This window comes from Polypterus senegalus, chromosome 8 (assembly GCF_016835505.1).
Source record: "Polypterus senegalus isolate Bchr_013 chromosome 8, ASM1683550v1, whole genome shotgun sequence".
NCBI lineage: Eukaryota > Metazoa > Chordata > Cladistia > Polypteriformes > Polypteridae > Polypterus > Polypterus senegalus.
Window position 1 is genome coordinate 138,113,688 of NC_053161.1, and position 18,779 is coordinate 138,132,466.

At 36.2% G+C, this 18,779-nt stretch overlaps 1 protein-coding gene across 4 annotated transcripts in view; it reads left to right on the forward strand.

Moving 5' to 3' along the window:
* hcfc2 (host cell factor C2) overlaps positions 1-18,779 on the forward strand; it is a 56,467-nt gene that overhangs the window by 5,690 nt on the left and 31,998 nt on the right. For all 4 annotated transcript variants that reach the window (XM_039761815.1, XM_039761816.1, XM_039761817.1 and 1 more), the window contains 3 exons: positions 6,044-6,128; positions 9,187-9,293; positions 17,796-17,984. In XM_039761815.1, coding sequence (XP_039617749.1) covers positions 6,044-6,128; positions 9,187-9,293; positions 17,796-17,984 — 381 coding nt within the window. The remainder of the gene's footprint in view (positions 1-6,043; positions 6,129-9,186; positions 9,294-17,795; positions 17,985-18,779) is intronic.

Below are 18,779 nucleotides of genomic sequence, written 5' to 3' on the forward strand. Positions count from 1 at the left end.
CCAGTATTCACATATTAATTTTTACTATAAATGAAAGAAAATTCTGTTTTAGTTTTGTGTTAAACATTTCTTGCCTCACAAACAGTAAAAGAGACTTGAGCTGGGAGAACTTCAGTTGCGTCGATGGGGAATGGGATAGCAGGCTGCTTGCTACTTGTGCAGATTGACACATTTGGAAAACAAAGACGCTGCTGATGAGGTGTGAGGGAATTTAAGGTGGCTCGGAATTACGACTTTTTTCATAGGCTTCAGGGATTGTAGTGTTAAGTTATACACAGAGTTGTAGTCCTTGTTACTTCACCTCTACAGTTAATATAGTCATTGGTTACTTTTAAAGAAAATACAGCAACACAAAGAACTAAAACTAACTTCTCAAATAAGAAATAATTATAGTAGTCCTCAGGCAACTGTAATTCAAATGTAATGGCCTTCAAAATCCTGTGCAGTTGCGCCCTATAAAAGGGAAGCATCCACAGAGCTTGTCTTCAATTTAGGACTGATGGCACTGTTTGAAAGTCCTTGTTAGGATAATTAATCATAAAATAACCCATGAGAGGGAGCTTAAATCCTTGAAAAGCCACATGTACGGGCACTGTGCTTTGCTGCATTAATATACTACATATTTTAACTTTATGCTTTTTGTTGGAAAGCCTGATGAGCTTTTGACTTATTCACTGGTTAGTGAATACTGTGGCCATCAAATTAATCTACACAATGGATACTTCTGAGTTTTCTGGTACAACTTTTGAGAAAAAAATGTGATTCTCTGTGTATACAAAGTGACATGATCATAAAAAATTGGGACCAGACACACTTAGCACTGTACATTTGAATGTACATTTGAATTCCAGGGAAAATCGCCCAAGATTGCTTAAACACGCTAAACACAGTTATTTTTTACACTCTAAGGTCACCAACCATCTGCATCCTCACCACAGTGCTGGAAAACAAAAAAACTTGTTCAAACTCTTCTTTTATACCTCAGTGGGTGCAGTGTTCTCATTACGACTCTTAGAAAGTCAGTGAGGACATTGGAAACAACTGCGCCCTCATGTGTAAGTACAGTCAGACAGAATCTCCCCAGTAAACATCTTTGGGTTGCATGAAGACACATGGATCCAAGGAGGCTGAGCCACATTGTTTTTATTTAAAAATCGGCCTGCTGCCACAGACCCCAATGTGTATCGTCACAAGCTTAGAGAATTTACAATTCATAGTTTTTGAAAAAATGCTAACGTCAAAAGAAAAAAAAATATCTTGAAGGTGTAGTTTATCACTGTTTAACTTAATTTAGAAAAGAATATGTATATGTGGGTGTGTGTTTGTATGTGCATGCAAATATGTGTGTGTATGAGTATGTACATATATATATAACTAGTGGAACACACAGACCTATGGTCCTCCAATAAGAGGGACTGATAGGTGTGACGTCCACAAATATGATAGAGCTCAATAAATTAGTAGTGACGTATTATACAGTGGGTTTGAATGGATGTCTACCATTCATAACAATTAAAGTTAGTAATTACTTTTACTTGCTGAAATTCACCGTCGTCTTTTGGTCTGTTTCAATTACATTTTGAAAAATGGCATCTCCATGAGCTATAGTTGTGGCTTACTTCCATTCTGTAATTTGCTCTTTATGTTTTAAAAGAAATTCCACCTGTATTTTGTTTACTTCAGAAAGTGTTTACACTGGTTGTTAGGTCATATGTATGGTTTACACAGTAAAACAAAGTGCATGCTTCAGCACTTTGAGTATGATGAGGAGCAAATGTTGCTGTGTAGATGATGTCAAGTACAATATCATAATAGGCAACAGTGCATGAAAGACACTTTTAGGCTCATACACTTCTCATAAAAGGTGTAAATGAAAAGAAAGGGGGTAAAGTGTTAGTTGTTGTTGAAATATGGGTAAATACAACTGATGATGAGAGAAAGATGTAGTGTAAAATAAAAGCTATAGTCCAGCAAGACAATTAAATTATCACAAATTGGTTGTGGAAAGAAAAAATGCAGGAGCTGCTATTTTCGATGACATCACATTTTTGTTGAAGCTCCTAGTGAAACTGTGGGTGTTGATCAGCATGATGAGGATGAAGAGCATAATAGGGATTGTAGTCTTCATATTGGTATTGCCACAAGGTTAGAGAAGAGATAACTGTATGGAGGTAGAGCGGGTTTTGTAAAGAATATATATATATATATATATATATATACACTGTATATATATATAGAATGATTTTTCAGATAGAGAAAGCTGTTTTAATCATCACACTCTGAAGGAAAAGTTTATCACATCATGTACTATATTATGCCCAAATAAAAAAAAATAAAGCACTAAAATATGTAACAAGCTAATTACTGATATACTCCAAAGCACAAGTTACCTAACGTTAGTTAGAGATGGTTTACTATTCATATGAACTCAGATATTATATGGAAAAATAGAAATTAGAACGGCTCAGCAACTCCTATTCACTCGTTTACTATAGCTCCAAACACGTTAGCAAACATAACTGAAATTATATTCACTTATTCACCCTTAAACCGCCGGAACTGGCTGTAATCATGTCTCAGTGCAATTTGCCAGCACGCAGGGGGCGAGTATATTTGGCGACATACATTCATTGAACCCCACAACCAGCTATATTTGCTTCACAGAGCAATTTGCCAGCATGCCGGAGCTGATCAGTCAGTGCCATACATTTGTTGAGCAGCCAGCTCATGACCACTGCCAGCCCCGGCAGAACTGTAGCACCACTGTCTCTGGGATTCAGCCACTGCACTAGACGAGCCTGCAGTCATCAGCTTTTGCGTGCAGCCAGTTCAAGCGCAGTTGGCTCAGTGATTTATTGAATTTCAGCTTCACTTGCACCTTGAACATATAATAGATTGTTGCAGTATTTTTTTTTTTTTTATAGTTTTTACAGTTCATTTGCAGTGTGTAAAATGATCAGTGGTGCAGTAATTGTGATGCTTTTTGCTTGAAAAAAATGTGTTCCATTAAAATTCCATTTTCTTTGTGAATTGTGACGTTTACTTAAAAAGTGCAGCTAAAAAGTATTTGGCGTTCAGGGGTGCATTAACCCCCAAGTATGTGTTGGTTTAAGGGTTAACTATCATTGTCGAAAACCTTGATATACGCATTATTGTACAAACATCAACGTTAACACATGACACTAACTTTACTCGCTAAAAGTTACCTCTCAAGAGACGGTGGCATCACAACTCCAGGATGCTTGCATTTCAGATGCTCATGCATCGTGGTGGTGCTGCCGTGAAAACAAAGCTCTGCTTTGCATAATCTGCATTCAACCTTTTTTTCTTTTTTGGTGAAGTGCTCCCACACTTTAGAAAGTTTTTGTCTCAATTTTTTTCCATCTTCTTCCCCCTCCTCTATTCGACTCACCATTGCAACCACGTTTATTTTCCTCTACATTCTTCTTCTCCTCAGACTTTCTTCTTCGTTGGTAGGACTGTGTGCAATCTTGAGAAACAATATCAAACGATACAGCCCCCAGACGTTCATGTAGTGCATTGCAGTTACAAAAACCAATCTGGTTCTTTGTGACTGGAGCCTGTATAGAAGATTCTGTTTATGACGTGTCGATAATAAAAAAAAAAAAAATCTGCATCGACGATCTTTTTATAGTTGATGTTGTCGATTACGTTGACTAATCGTTGCAACCCTAATATATGTATATATAGATATAGATATAGACATATAGATATACACTCACCTAAAGGATTATTAGGAACACCATACTAATACGGTGTTTGACCCGTGTTCGCCTTCAGAACTGCCTTAATTCTACGTGGCATTGATTCAACAAGGTGCTGAAAGCATTCTTTAGAAATGTTGGCCCATATTGATAGGATAGCATCTTGCAGTTGATGGAGATTTGTGGGATGCACATCCAGGGCATGAAGCTCCCGTTCCACCACATCCCAAAGATGCTCTATTGGGTTTAAATCTGGTGACTGTGGGGGCCATTTTAGTACAGTGAACTCATTGTCATGTTCAAGAAACCAATTTGAAATGATTGGAGCTTTGTGACATGGCGCATTATCCTGCTGGAAGTAGCCATCAGAGGATGGGTACATGGTGGTCATGAAGGGATGAACATGGTCAGAAACCATGCTCAGGTAGCCCGTGGCATTTAAACGATGCCCAATTGGCACTAAGGGGCCTAAAGTGTGCCAAGAAAACATCCCCCACACCATTACACCACCACCAGCAGCCTGCACAGTGGTAACAAGGCATGATGGATCCATGTTCTCATTCTGTTTACGCCAAATTCTGACTCTACCATTTGAATGTCTCAACAGATATCGAGACTTATCAGACCAGGCAACATTTTTCCAGTCTTCAACTGTCCAATTTTGGTGAGCTCGTGCAAATTGTTGCCTCTTTTTCCTATTTGTAGTGGAGATGAGTGGTACCCGGTGGGGTCTTCTGCTGTTGTAGCCCATCCGCCTCAAGGTTGTGCGTGTTGTGGCTTCACAAATGCTTTGCTGCATACCTCGGTTGTAACGAGTGGTTATTTCAGTCAAAGTTGCTCTTCTATCAGCTTGAATCAGTTGGCCCATTCTCCTCTGACCTCTAGCATCAACAAGGCATTTTCGCCCACAAGACTGCTGCATACTGGATGTTTTTCCCTTTTCACACCATTCTTTGTAAACCCTAGAAATGGTTGCGTGTGAAAATCCCAGTAACTGAGCAGATTGTGAAATACTCAGACCGGCCCGTCTGTCACCAACAACCATGCCACGCTCAAAATTGCTTAAATCACCTTTCTTTCCCATTCTGACATTCAGTTTGGAGTTCAGGAGATTGTCTTGACCAGGACCACACCCCTAAATGCATTGAAGCAACTGCCATGTGATTGGTTGATTAGATAATTGCATTAATGAGAAATTGAACAGGTGTTCCTAATAATCCTTTAGGTGAGTGTGTCTATATATAGAGATATAGATGTAGATATATATATAGCTATAGATACACTGATACCTCGGTATACATCCTTAATCTGTTCTAGATCCTTTGACTTATACCAAACAGAAATAAAGTGAAAATGATTAATCCGTTCCCATGAAAAAAAATCCTATTGGTATTGGCACTTTATACATTGACTTTATACATTGATGGGGTTGTATAAAATAATTTAAACACTGCTTAATACTAAAATACATAAATACAAAAGCAATTAGATGAAATAAATGAAAATTTAACCTCACTTTACTTTTTAATAACATCTTTGTTTTTCACAATCGTAGATACCGTCTTTCTTGGCTTACGGTATGCAGCAGCCAAGTCCCGCATACGCATGCCACCTTCATACTTTTCAACAATCAACTCAAATTTATGTGAAAAAACACAAAATTGCATGAAAATTGACAGAGAGTTGTAGCACGTACTGACGCTCGTGGGCATCTGTGGCTTTGTCTCGATAGAGGTAAACAAGGGTTTGAAGTCGTATTCCAAACAAAGGTCATATACCAAGAAAAATGTTTCGCGTCCAAACAGGACGTATACCAAGTTGGACTTATTCCAGAGCAGACATATACCAAGGGAGCACTGTATATATAGATATAGCTATAGACAGATATATATAGATAGATATAATAAGAAAAATATATATAAAATATATATTTCTATAAAATATAAGCATATGATTTTTCAAGAGGTTTACAATACATGATTTAGGCATTCCTAAACATGATTTGATCACTTTGGAGGATCAGATTTTTGCGCATACGATGAGTTAAGTAATTGTTCATTCTATTAGATATTGACCTACAGAAATAATGCTTATACTTTATTTTTTTGTGCCCACTGGCTGTTGGTATTGTACTACTAAAAATATGATGTTCTCTATGATGAGCCACTTGTTAAATGTCTCACATTATAGGGAGGAAATGTTTTGGAAACAAAAAAGTACTATTCCAAAAAGTCTGTTTAATTTTAATTTGAAATAGTTGACATTCAAGAATGGGTTAAATGTGATATAGTATAACTTAGGGTGTTTTTTCTTTTAAGACACAATGACCTGGACAATGCCTGAAACAAAAGGACCCATACCCCTCCCAAGGAGTCTCCACTCATCTAACATAATTGGAAATAAGTAAGTGAAACTATTACATATTTTTTAGAGTCAGTGACCATTTGATTATGACAAAAAGAGTTGAATGCAGTTCTCTAGTCTGATTGCCACCACTTTCACATTTTTGAACACTTACATAAAAATCCAGAACATAACTTTGCCGACAATAATTAAACATGCTTTAGTTTTTGCATTCTTTAAATGTATATACTATATTATATGAGCCTTTTATAATTTGTTGTAACTTGTGCTTTGATTTAGACATCACAATAACTTGTCAAATATGGAAGATCAATTTTAAAGTAATAAGGGTTTTCTTATGTTGTATCTTCATTTTTAATGTTCATATATATTCTGTCACATCCTTTAATCTCTCTTTTCATCAGCTAGAATATTTGAAAAGCAACAAACTTTCCTCCATATCTTTCATATGGGTAAATGTAAAAATTTCTCTCTCTTGCATTATATTTGATATAATCAAGTACAAGTAATACTTTACCACCTTGTAAGGGGAATAAAGCTGAAACTAGCCCTTCGCCCTAAGCTATTTCCAATATTGTTAAAAAACACCCTTAGTAAAAAAAAGTGCAATATATGGACACAAATTGTACACAAACCTTTCCAAGAAATGTATTTTATTTTTCACTTGACAAATTGTATTTTCTGTCTCCATATTTTACACCATTTGAGGTCTGTTGCTTGGATTTGAATAATTTTATATTTTTTTTAAAAGGCTTATTTTTAAAATGGCCTAAAATGCATTACATTTGCAAAATATTTTTATATTGTTGGTTTAGAAAAAGATACTTGTCAGTGGTAGTCTACAATAAGTTTCTTTTACCATTCTCTAGGTGACAAAGTTCTATTTTACTGTCACTTTCAATTGACCCATCCACTCTACAGTTTATGCTTTGGTAAGGGATATGCTTCTTATATTTCAGAATGGAAAGAAAAAAAGTAAAATTTTGAGCTAGTGAAATTCTTAAAAAATGAATAGAAGGAGTGTGCAATATAAAGACAACATTTTGCATCTTCAAAAATGTGTTTGGAAAAATTCTTATATTGTACTAGCTCCGGGCCGCTCTGTTTATAGAATATTAACTGTTGCTTATTAGTGACATTAATGGATTTGACATATTTATAGAAAAAGTACACCCTAAAGATATTTTTAAATGTTGCTTACTCCATGTAGTCTGTAGTGCTGGCTGAGAATTTTTTTTAATCTCATGCTTTTCACAAGAAATTGAATATTGAATATTCAAACTCAATGCTGCTGGTAAGTGATCCATGCTGGACAGTGTCAAAAGATGTGAAAAACGTCCTTGAGGAAAAAAAAAATATCACTTAACTCATGTCAGTGAAACAAGTTAGTTGTCGAGCTGTCTCTAACAACAGCTGATTTCCAGATTTCCAACATAGTTTGCATTTTGCCATCTTTTGAACCATATCTATCTTTTCAAAGCCAAACCACCTCCATGCAAGTGAGGATGATCCACTTCTAGCAATTAAACAATGTAGATTGCAAGGATGGATGCCTCTGTATTTTGTCATATGATGCTGTCTATTCACTTAATTTTAACTATCCATGCTAGCAAGCATAACTTTTGGTGTGGTGACTGTTTATGCCTCTACTAGCACACTCAATCTCTCAATGCGCATGCATACTAGTCTGTCCTAGTAGTCTACACTTGCTGCGTCAGATGCGTTTGGAGACAACTATGAGTGAATTTCACATAAAACCAGGTATTAACAATTAGTTGGCTTGTAGAGTGTCACATTTCTAAACCCATCCTAAGGTCTTATGAAGGTGGTGCTCAGAGTAGGGGTGATGATTTCGAGCTGCAAAGTATAGAGGTGCTACTGTTAATTTGAACTGACAAAGTGCAAGCATCTGAATTATGAATGTTTGTGAAAATATGAATTGCAAAATATGCATTTGACATAAACAATGTGTCGCACCCTGTCAAAAGGAGGTAAAGAGTATTTCCATTAAAAGAGCTAATAACGATCAGCCATAGGAGATACAGGTTTCAGTACTTAACACACCCAAATCAACAAATCTGCCTAACAAAATTGGGTTAAGGACAGAATACACAGCATTACCTGCTTCCTGACACGTTAAAATAAATAACTGAAGGGAATTAACATTACTGTCTAATTGGAAATGCAAAAATAGCTGCAGCATTTTAACACATAGTATATCCATAGACAACAAGGCTTATCTAGGCTGTGTTCGCTGTTGTGACATGTAGTGATGCAATAGTCAAAATGACAGAAAAATATTGTATCGGACCAAAGCACTTCTCAAACATGTCTCTTTTGTCACAGTGCTCATTAAAATGTACAAATTAATCATTTAAGTCTCCATTATTGTGTGCTTCTGAGCTCCTGAACTGATAACAGCATTTTAGCTTTTTATTTTCTCTTTATGTTAAGTCTTGTATTCAGTTTCTTTTGCTCTCTCCCTGAACCTGGTTTAAACTTCACGAACTGGAAGTATTGGGGGTGGGTGTTTCAGAAAAAGCCCTGTGGATGTAAGCCATTACATTGCAGAAGTTTACACCTGCTCGCTACAAACTTTTTAATGCGCTGTTTTTAGAGTTGTATTCTCGTTTGAGAATAACGTCTAGGCCCCATGAGACTAGACTACCTGATGCAGTGAATGTGTTCACTCTCAGGGTATCTGGGCGTTTTTATTTTTGCAAAGTGATTGACTTGATAATTTCAGTTTTCACATTGTTAAAACAATAATTTAAATTTTTATTGTAGACAATACATATCACACACATCTAATGCATAATATTCTGACACGTTATTAAAGCTATTACAGCTATGGGAGTGAATGGAGATATTAGAGGTGGTTTTGTAATAAAATAAGTTACTGTTGCAAGGGTAAGCTTTTTCAAGAGTTATCTTGGGTACAAGCTACGTTTATAAAAACTGTTTACAGTATAGGCACAGGATGATGTTTTATTGAGCACATATTTTAGAAAGGGCAAAATTCTCTTCTAATATTTTACTAACCGCAGTTTAAAATAGTACCTTGAGTAGTTTAAATGTGCCTCTTTGTTGTTTTTAGGATGTATGTTTTTGGAGGTTGGATTCCAGTCGTAAGGAGTGAAGTTAAAACAAACCAGTATGAAAGCGAGTGGTCATGCACCAATTCCCTGTTTCTCCTGAATCTAGGTCAGTTCAAACATTTTTATGATTCTCATGTAAATTTACTTTTGTTTTTGTTTTCTGGTACCAAATGGTAGCTTTCTTATTTAAGTATTGAATTGCATATGTAGCATATTAAACCATGTTAGAAAATGTCTTCTTTTCACCCTGTTTCCTCCACCTTTTGTAGTATAGCCATTACATGTATAAATGTCTTGTCTGCACTCCATAAGTATCAGTTGCTAGCCATTGCACAACATGCCATCGGTAGTATATTTTGGGTCATTGTTTGCCTACATGATGAATTACCAGTGGTGTTGAAGAAAACTTTTGTTTTAAAAAGTCAAGATTTTTCACCACAATTCAGAGTTCATTTTAGGATGCCATCATCACGTGCATGCTCAGTACAGAGCAGTGAGACATTTTCAGAGAAGGTCATGCAAACTATGATTCTACCTTGACTGTACTTTACAAATGAGTTGATATGTTAATTGTAGTTCCTCTTTCTCTGCACTTTAACCTTTACGTTGTGAAGGAAACTATTTTTGTTTTTTCATCGTATATGGTTTTTCTAGATTTTTGTATATAATTTAAAACATTTCTGTTTATGTACAGTGCCTTCAGAAATTATTCGGACCCCTGAACTACAAGTATTTACACATATTCTTATGTTACAGCCTTATTCTAAAATCATCAATTTTACCTCATTAAACAACACTCAATGCTCTTAAATGAACAAGCAAAAACAGGATTTTAGTACATTTTGCAAATGTATTAAAAAAAAAAATGATAGTGAGGTACACATTCAGACTATTTACTTAGTGCTTTACTGAAACACCTTTGGCAGCAATACAGCCTGGAGTCTTCTTGGATATGATGCAATAAGCTTTGCAAACTTAGATTTAGGAATTTTTTGACATTATTCTCTGCAGATCGATTCAAACTCTGTCAGGTTCGACAGAGACTGTCACCGGACAGCTGAGCCACTTGAGAATGTTCACAAAGTTGACCATAAGCCACTCATTTGTTGTCTTTGCTTTGGGTTTAGAGTCATTGTCCTGTTGGAAGGTGAACCCTTTCCCAGTAAGGTCCAGATCACTCTGGAACAGGATTTCATTTTTGTACTTTACTCCATTCAGCTTTCCTTCAACCCTGAGTAATTTTCCAGCGTGTGCCACAGAAAACAACTCCACAGCATGATGCTGCCACAACCATGCTTCACAGATGGAATTGTATTGAGCAGATGATGAGCACAGCCTAGATTCCTCCAGGTATTTGTCACTTAAAGTTGAGGCCAGTCAGTTCAATCTTGGTTTCATTAGACTAGAGAATCTTGTTTTTCATAGTCTGACATGTCTTTTAGCAAACTCCAACCAGTCTTCATGTGGCATCTGGCCACTCTACCAAAAACCCCAGATTAGTGGAGTGTTGCAATGTTGGCTGCTTTTGTTGAAATTTCCCAGTTCCCCACACAGGTTTTCTGGAGCTCTGCCAGAGTGTGCATTAGGTTCTTGGTCATCTCTTGTACCATGACCCTTTTCTCCTGATTGCTCAGATTGGTTGGGCAGCTATCTCTAGGAAGAGTTGTTGTCATTCCTTTTAAGAATTATGGAAGTCACTGTGCTCTTGGGAACCAATGCTTCAAAACGTTTTTGTTGCCTTCCCCAGATATGTGCCTCGATACAATTGTGTGTCTAAATTCTATAGCAGTCCCTTCAAACTAGTGCTGGGCGGTATGACCAAAATTCTATATCTCAGTATTTTTCAAAATTATATATATATGTATATATGTATTCTATGGTATTTTTTTCCCATGCATGAGTGGATATTAACCACATTTTCCACTGCAATTACTGCAGAAGACTGGCTAAGAATAACCTATTCCACTGTTATGAGAATAGTACATTGTACAAAAGAACATTTTAATTTCAAACACGGAATGTAACTTGAACACATTCTACAAATACGAGCCTGATTGAAAGAAATAATGATAATCAAATCCTTGATGACAGCAACATTCAATAACACTCACAAAACAATTACTGTATATTGACAATCATGTTACGTTATTTTTAAAATGTTCCCTTTTCTTTTTCATAACTTCTACTTCTCCACTGCGATACACGGGTATATATATAAATGTATATATATACCCGATCTACAATACATACTTTAGCATAGACAAGCCACACGCTGTGGCTCAATTGTAGAGTCTTCGCCTCTAACGCCGACATTCGAGGTTCGATTCCCGAGAGGGGATGTACTGACTATGTACGCTACCGATTCATTTTACCTTCGATCTCCTTGGTTTGGGACGTATGAAAAATATTAGGTTAACGCAGAATCATGTTACGTTATTTTTAAAATTTTCCCTTTCTTAGCACAAGCACAGCTGAGAAGCTTCGATGCATGTACTCCATAACGCGTTAAAAATAACGATTTAATCACACTTTCAATTCCAAGCAAACGGGAACTTTTGTCAATGCATGATTTCCTGGTACATCCATTACACTGATGCACACATCACAGCTACAAAAATGTTAGAGTCGGAATAAAGCGCGTTCCTACGACTGATCATTTCGACTTCCCGAGCGAAGCCTTGATAAAAGCATGGTTTTGTGCACACTGAAAAGCAAGCAAAATTAGATGCATTACAGAAAGCGGACTTTGTGGCTCTTACTGGGGATCATTGGACTTCCGTGACCGTTAGTAATTCTAAATACATCTAATTACAAAATGTTCAATGATCACACTGTTTTAGCCTAATGTACAAAATAATTTTGGCTAATGTTACTCAGAGTTTAAAGAGTAAGCTGGTCAAATTACCTTTTATGTTTCTGACTTATTTTTTTAAGAAGAAAAACTGCACTTTATGGTGAAATTTTGGTTATTATTATTTAAAGACAATACTATTCTGAAAATGTACTTAAAGTACTTAAACTACCACTTTATTTTTAAGTCTGCCCAATTTTAACCAGGGATGATATTTTTGTTTCTGTTTTGAATTCAAATGCAGTTTAAAGGCTTTTTTTTTCAGAAATTAAAACAGCTTCAGTTTACAATATTCATGTCCATGTCTATTATTTGATTCTGTCGCCCACTAAAACCGTTTTAAATAAAAAAAAAAACATTTGCGATTTGGGGCAAATTTACGTGTGCGATTACATACGATTAATCAAGATTAATTCTTACACAGCCTCTAATTAATTGGATTAATTTTTTTAATCGAGTCCCACCCCTAATATATATATATATGTAGATATATATATGTAGATTTGTATATATATATGTGTATATACAGTATATATGTAGATATGTATATGTTGTATATACAGTATGTATATATATATGTGTGTGTATATATACAGTATGTGTATATATATGTATATGTATATATATGTATGTGTGTATATGTGTATATATATATAACTGTATATATATGTGTATAGATGTGTATATATATATATATATATATATATATATATATATATATATATATATATATATGCCAGCAACACTCATATCAATGACAAAACAATTACATTAACAATCATCTTACGTTATTTTTAAAATGTTTGCTTTTCTTTTTCATAACTTCTTTAACACACTACTTCTCCGCTGCGAAGCGCGGGTATTCTGCTAGTAAAATAAATAATAGTGAAACTTAAACTGACTTCCTCTGCACTAAGAGGAGACGCAGGCAGGGATCGCTGCACAGAATCCATTCACTTCATGATATTCCTGCTCTCTGAAAATGTAGAATGCTAAGATAAATACTTGATATCATTCTCATGATGAAATGCGTTAAAGCAGGTATTAAACATGCACGGTAGTGAGGCAGTAGTGCTGCTCCCTCGCAGTAAGGGGTCCCCAGGTGTACATTCAGTGTAAATTTTATGGCAGGTGTGACGAGGCTTCAAAAAACTGGATGTATGAATGGGTATCGCACAGGTTTAACTTAAATATTGTGTAAATGTTGGGTTCATGATCTGGTGGTTGGAGACAGGAACACGGAAATCAGTGTCCTGATTCATTTTCTGCCATGTTCTGCAGCTTTTGTCTTGCAACATCTTCTTCCCCAAGAATCTTTACCATCTCAGACAGCATGGGCTGAATGCTGTTCATTTCTGCTTGAGCTGAACTGCATGGTTCCTGGACTGATGGTCCTGCAGAAGTGGATGCTGATGACTTTTCAGGTTTTTTATGAGTGATGTGCCTGTTGCCAGGTGACAGCCAGAATTCCACAGCTGGTCGTGGGTCAAACTCTTCTAAAGAAGCAGTATTGAACAGCCTAGCATAACACTCAACCTCCGAGCGTTCAGCTTTAGAAAACGCTTTTTCAATTGAACCAACTTTTTTCTTACTTTTAGACTCATGTCTCTATCTGACGTACTAAACCCCCAGTACCTATCCTTTTTCTTTCTGCACATAACTAATCACCACACGATAAACGTATTTGTGAAATTAAAATTAGTTATAAGCTTAGACCTCTGAATGGATGGCATAATTAAACATGTATATACGAAAATTGTTTTTAAAGTTCTGAAAACTGAGGTCTAGGTTTTAATTTCACAAAGACGCTTATCGTGTGGTGATTGGTTATATGGAGAAAGACAAAGGCTAGGAACTGGGGGTTTAGTACGTATGATAGACACAGCAAACATGCAATAAAGAAAGCCTGCTCAGAAAAACATCCATTGAATTCTTCGTTCAGTATCTCCGACCTCCAGATAACGAACCCAACATTTACACAATATTTCAGTTAAACCTGTGCGATACCCATTCAAATACAGTATCCAGTTTTTTGGAGCCTCGTCGCACCTACCATAAACTTCTCTACACTGAACGTAGACCTGAGAACCCCATAATGCAAGGGAGCAGCACTACAGTCACGCCACGTGCCCCCGCCACCCATGTCTAATACATGCTTTAATGCATTTCATCGTGAAAAAGATATCAAGTATTTATCTTAGTATTCTGAATGTTCATTGAGCAGGAATATCATGAAGTCAATGTGCGGCGATTGCTGCCGGCGCCTCTCACTGCAAGAGAAAGTCAGTTTAGGAAGCGCGCAGAGATTAACAACTGGGTCGGGGAACACTTAATATAAAGAATTTAATGTGCTACATTAATTTATGACGGGGTTTGAGAAAATCTAGTAAATGAAACATTCATTTTAAGATGAAATTTAGTTTGCGACATTCAACTGACAAAATAAACTACGTGAATAAAGTCAACATGTCGACTTTAATCTCGACATTTACATTTTTTTTGTCTTCACTGTGTCCATATTTTTTTCAGTGGCCTTAGTACACTTCCTTAGGTTTTTCAAGGCTTGTTGTGCCAGTTTTAATCAAGAAATGATCCATTTCTCATCCGTGATGCTACATACTTCAGTTTCAACAACACGCATATAGCGAGAACGTGCTTACCGCAGTGCATTATGGGTTACGCAGGTAATTCCTAATGACGTATTCGAAATTCAGCAAGAGGTTACATTTCCAAAGAAGTAAATATTACCGATGTTGTCGGGGAAAAAAAAAAAATTGCGTCTAAGTGAAGAATTGTATTGATATATTTTATAACATTTGGAAACCGTTAGAATGTTTTCTTTATTTTAAAAAAAATGACAGCGCGAAACCAACTTGTTTTATTTGAAAAATTCTCTAATCAAAAACGATCTATAGACAGCTCATCAAAATTGATGTCACGCAATAAATTTCTTAACTCCTCAATATATCACAACCTATGCGAAATCGCAAATTCCAGAAAAGATCAATGAAAAATCATCAAATTACATCGTAATGTCGGCATGAAAAAAAGACAGCATCTCCAAGCGTGTAAATAGTAGGGTAAAATACTTATGTAAGATCACAAGAGTGCTTCCCCTTTGAAAAATCAGCCATCATTTTGTAAACAATATTGAATACCAATTTGATACATGAAGAACATGCCTAAGTAAACTGTTTCCGCATCGCATGCACTCCAAATGTTTAAAATTTGAAAGTAGTGGTAAAATGTGCCCTGCACTGCACATTTAATTCTTTTTTCTCCAGAAAAATTGCACTTGTCCGCGGACAACTGAAACCAGAAAACATGCTTGTCCGACGGTCAATTTACCCGTGTCGGACAAGTCGGGCGTTGGATTTCCGCACCCCTGAAGCATGTAGTGATTAACATAGCACGGGGAACACTTAACACAAAGCATTTAATGTGTTACATAACTTACAACAGGGGTTTAAGAAAATCTAGCAAATTAAATATTCATTTTAAGGTGAAGTTTAGTTGACAATGTTCTACTTTAATGACAAAGTACGAGAATAAAGTCAACATGTTGACTTTAATCTCGACATAAACGGCGAGAATAAAGTAGAAATGTTGAGAATAAAGTCAACATGTCGTCACACTATTACACAGTATTGAAAAAAATAAAACAAGTACAATTTGGCTTGCAGTATTATCCAGTAGTATAGAAATAGTATTCATACATTTGAACATAATGGTCCAATCCAACCATTTAAATCCAAAGTATCTCCCGACAACAGACATAACTCCTTTTTCCAGCAAAAGTTCTTCTGTGTCATCATGTTCAACTTTATCATCTGCTACAGCTTCAGTTTTGGAATGTTCTCTGTCCATTTTCATCACGCAATACCTCCACTACCGCATGTAGTCCGTTGTATGCGTTTAATGGTGTAGCAGTGAAAAAGGTGCCCCTTAAACAATTTCCCGCTGCACCATATTCCAAGCATTGTTTAGGCGATTTAAACCGGTGTTGCGGTATAAGAAAAACCCATATAGTAACAAAAATAAAAAACGGTTTTCGGTATGAACTGGTATACCGCCCAGCACTACTTCAAACTCATGGCTAGGTTTTTGCTTTGATACACATTGTCATTTGTTGGACCTTATATGGACAGATGTGTGCCTTTCCTAGTCATATCCAGTCAATTGAATTGATCACAGGTGAACTTCAAATAAAGTGTAGAAACATTGAGACGATCATCAAGAGAATGGGATTAATCTTTTTTTTTTTGCAAATATTTGTAAAAGCCTATTTTCAATGTTGTTTTAGGGTACTGAGTGTTTTATAAATTCAAAAATGAATTTAAATAATTTTAGCATAAGACTACAACATAAGACGAGCAAAAAGAGAAGAGGTCTGAATAATTTCTGAAGGCACTGTATACTTATATGTGTTAATATTATACAGTAAACCCTCGTTTATCGCAATAAATGAATTTCCGCGAAGTAGGGTTCTTTATTTATAAATCGAATATTTTCGCAGTTAAAGCTTAGAAAACCTGTTTACGACCTTCTTAATATGTTTTTTAACATTATTAGAGCCCTCTAGACATGAAATAACACCCTTTAGTCAAGATTAAACTGTGCTCCATGACAAGACAGAGATGACAGTTCCGTCCCACAATTAAAAGAATGCAAACATATCTTCCTTTTCAAAGAAATGTGCGCATCGGGAGCGGAGAATGTCAGAGAGAGACCGAGAGAGAGAGAAGCAAACAATCAAAAATCAATAGGGCTGTTCGGGCTTTTAAGTATGCAAAGCACCGCCGGAGAAAGCAGCTGCAAGGAAGGGAGCAATGTGAAGGTAGTCTTTCAGCATTTTTTAGAGGAGCGTCCGTATCCTCTAGGCCAGTTTTCGAACAGCCCCTCTGCTCACAGCCCCTCCGTCAGGAGCAGAGAATGTCAGAGAGAGTGAGAGAGAGAGAAAAAGCATGCAATCAGAAATCAATATGTGCTGTTCGGGCTTTTAAGTATGCGAAGCACCGTGCAGGAAGCATATCGTATATCATTGAGGAGTTTTATTTAATATGTAATATGTGCTCTGATTAGGTAGCTTCTCAGCCATCTACCAATAGCGTCCCTTGTATGAAATCGACTGGGCAAACCAACTTTGGAAGCATGTACCGTAAATTAAAAGACCCATTGTTCGCAGAAATCCACGAACCAGCGAAAAATCTGTGATATATATTTAGATATGCTTACATTTAAAATCCGTGATGGAGTGAAGCCGCGAAAGTCGAAGTGCGATATAGAGAGGGATCACTGTATAGCAAAATATATCCTTTAGTCTCACCTAAGACGTGTAGCTTAGACCATGAGAAGTTGTGTTCTTTAAATTTCAAACTTTCTGACTAACTTTCCAAAGTCTACAGGATGTTTTTTCACTTGTTAGCTGCCTTCCTTATCTGTGTCTATATAAGCTTAGGAGCCTTTGTCTAGTCAGAGTGGTTTACGTAGTACATGGAGTTCACTTGTCACTCTCTAGTAGCTCTATTGAATATAAATAAATACACCACACCAAATTAAAAGACATGGTTTTATGGTTTGTTATTATTATATGTCCAAAATTATTATTTCATTGTTTTTGTTGTACTCTTTATGCTAAAAAATAAAAACTGCAAATGCAGTAAGATTTCCTAATTTCTCAATAGAAAATCTGTAATGCAAGCATGTATTTAGAGTTACTTTAGAAAAAGAAAAGTGAGGTATGTATTTTTATATCAGATAGCATGGTATGGAGTTGCCTAGAGCCAGAAATGCAAGAAGATGGAAAGAAGAGTGGTCCAAGACCTAGAGCTGGTCACTGTGCTGCAACCATTGGCTCACGACTTTATATTTGGAGTGGAAGGGACGGGTATCGGAAAGCTTGGAATTATCAAGTGTGCTGTAAGGACCTGTGGTACTTGGAGACTGGTAGGTTATGAAAAGAGTTTAATGCAGCTTTTAAAATGGCATATTCTTATTTGTTAAGGCTTTGCTACTTATTATGGGAATATTTGTGATTAAGAGTACTGTATTGTTTTAAAATGAGCTTTTTTGTGCTTTATTGACAAGGATTGTGTAAAAAGAAAATAATGCTTTAGAAAGAAGACAGCTCCTCAGTACTTAGTGCCTTTCTATGTCTCAATTATAATACTAATAATAACATTTAGTAGAAGTGAGATTAAAGATTTTTTCAGTTTGTATACCTTTCCCCAAAGGACACACTCAAGTAACAAAAGCATAAAAGAACAAAGGAAGAATGTATGTCGTCTTCGTTGATCTTAACAAACACTGGCATGGAACATTTGAAACTTAACCAGGCAGAGTTACAGTAATGCAGTCTATTAGGATCAATTTTGAAACTACACACTTGATATATTTGAAGATATTCACAACATCGATACTGAAACTATGGTTACTTCTTGGTAGAATATGCATGACTTCCCAATCTTCATTTTTGTTTTCAACAGTCAGAAGATTTATAGCCAAGTCAAACGAGATGTGAGACTGTGGTTGGGCATGTTTTTGCTGCAGATGCTGTTGAGAGTGCTGACCCTGTGGCAGTATCTGAATACTTCACAAGACCCTGAACTGGGCTTCTTGGATAGCATTATATAATTAGTTTTACTCCTCTTACTACTTGGTCAATTTTCTTTTATTGTAGATTTGTTCATACTAGAGAGTAATGCCTTTATCCATTGATAACCTTCAAAAGCTGTACCTCAG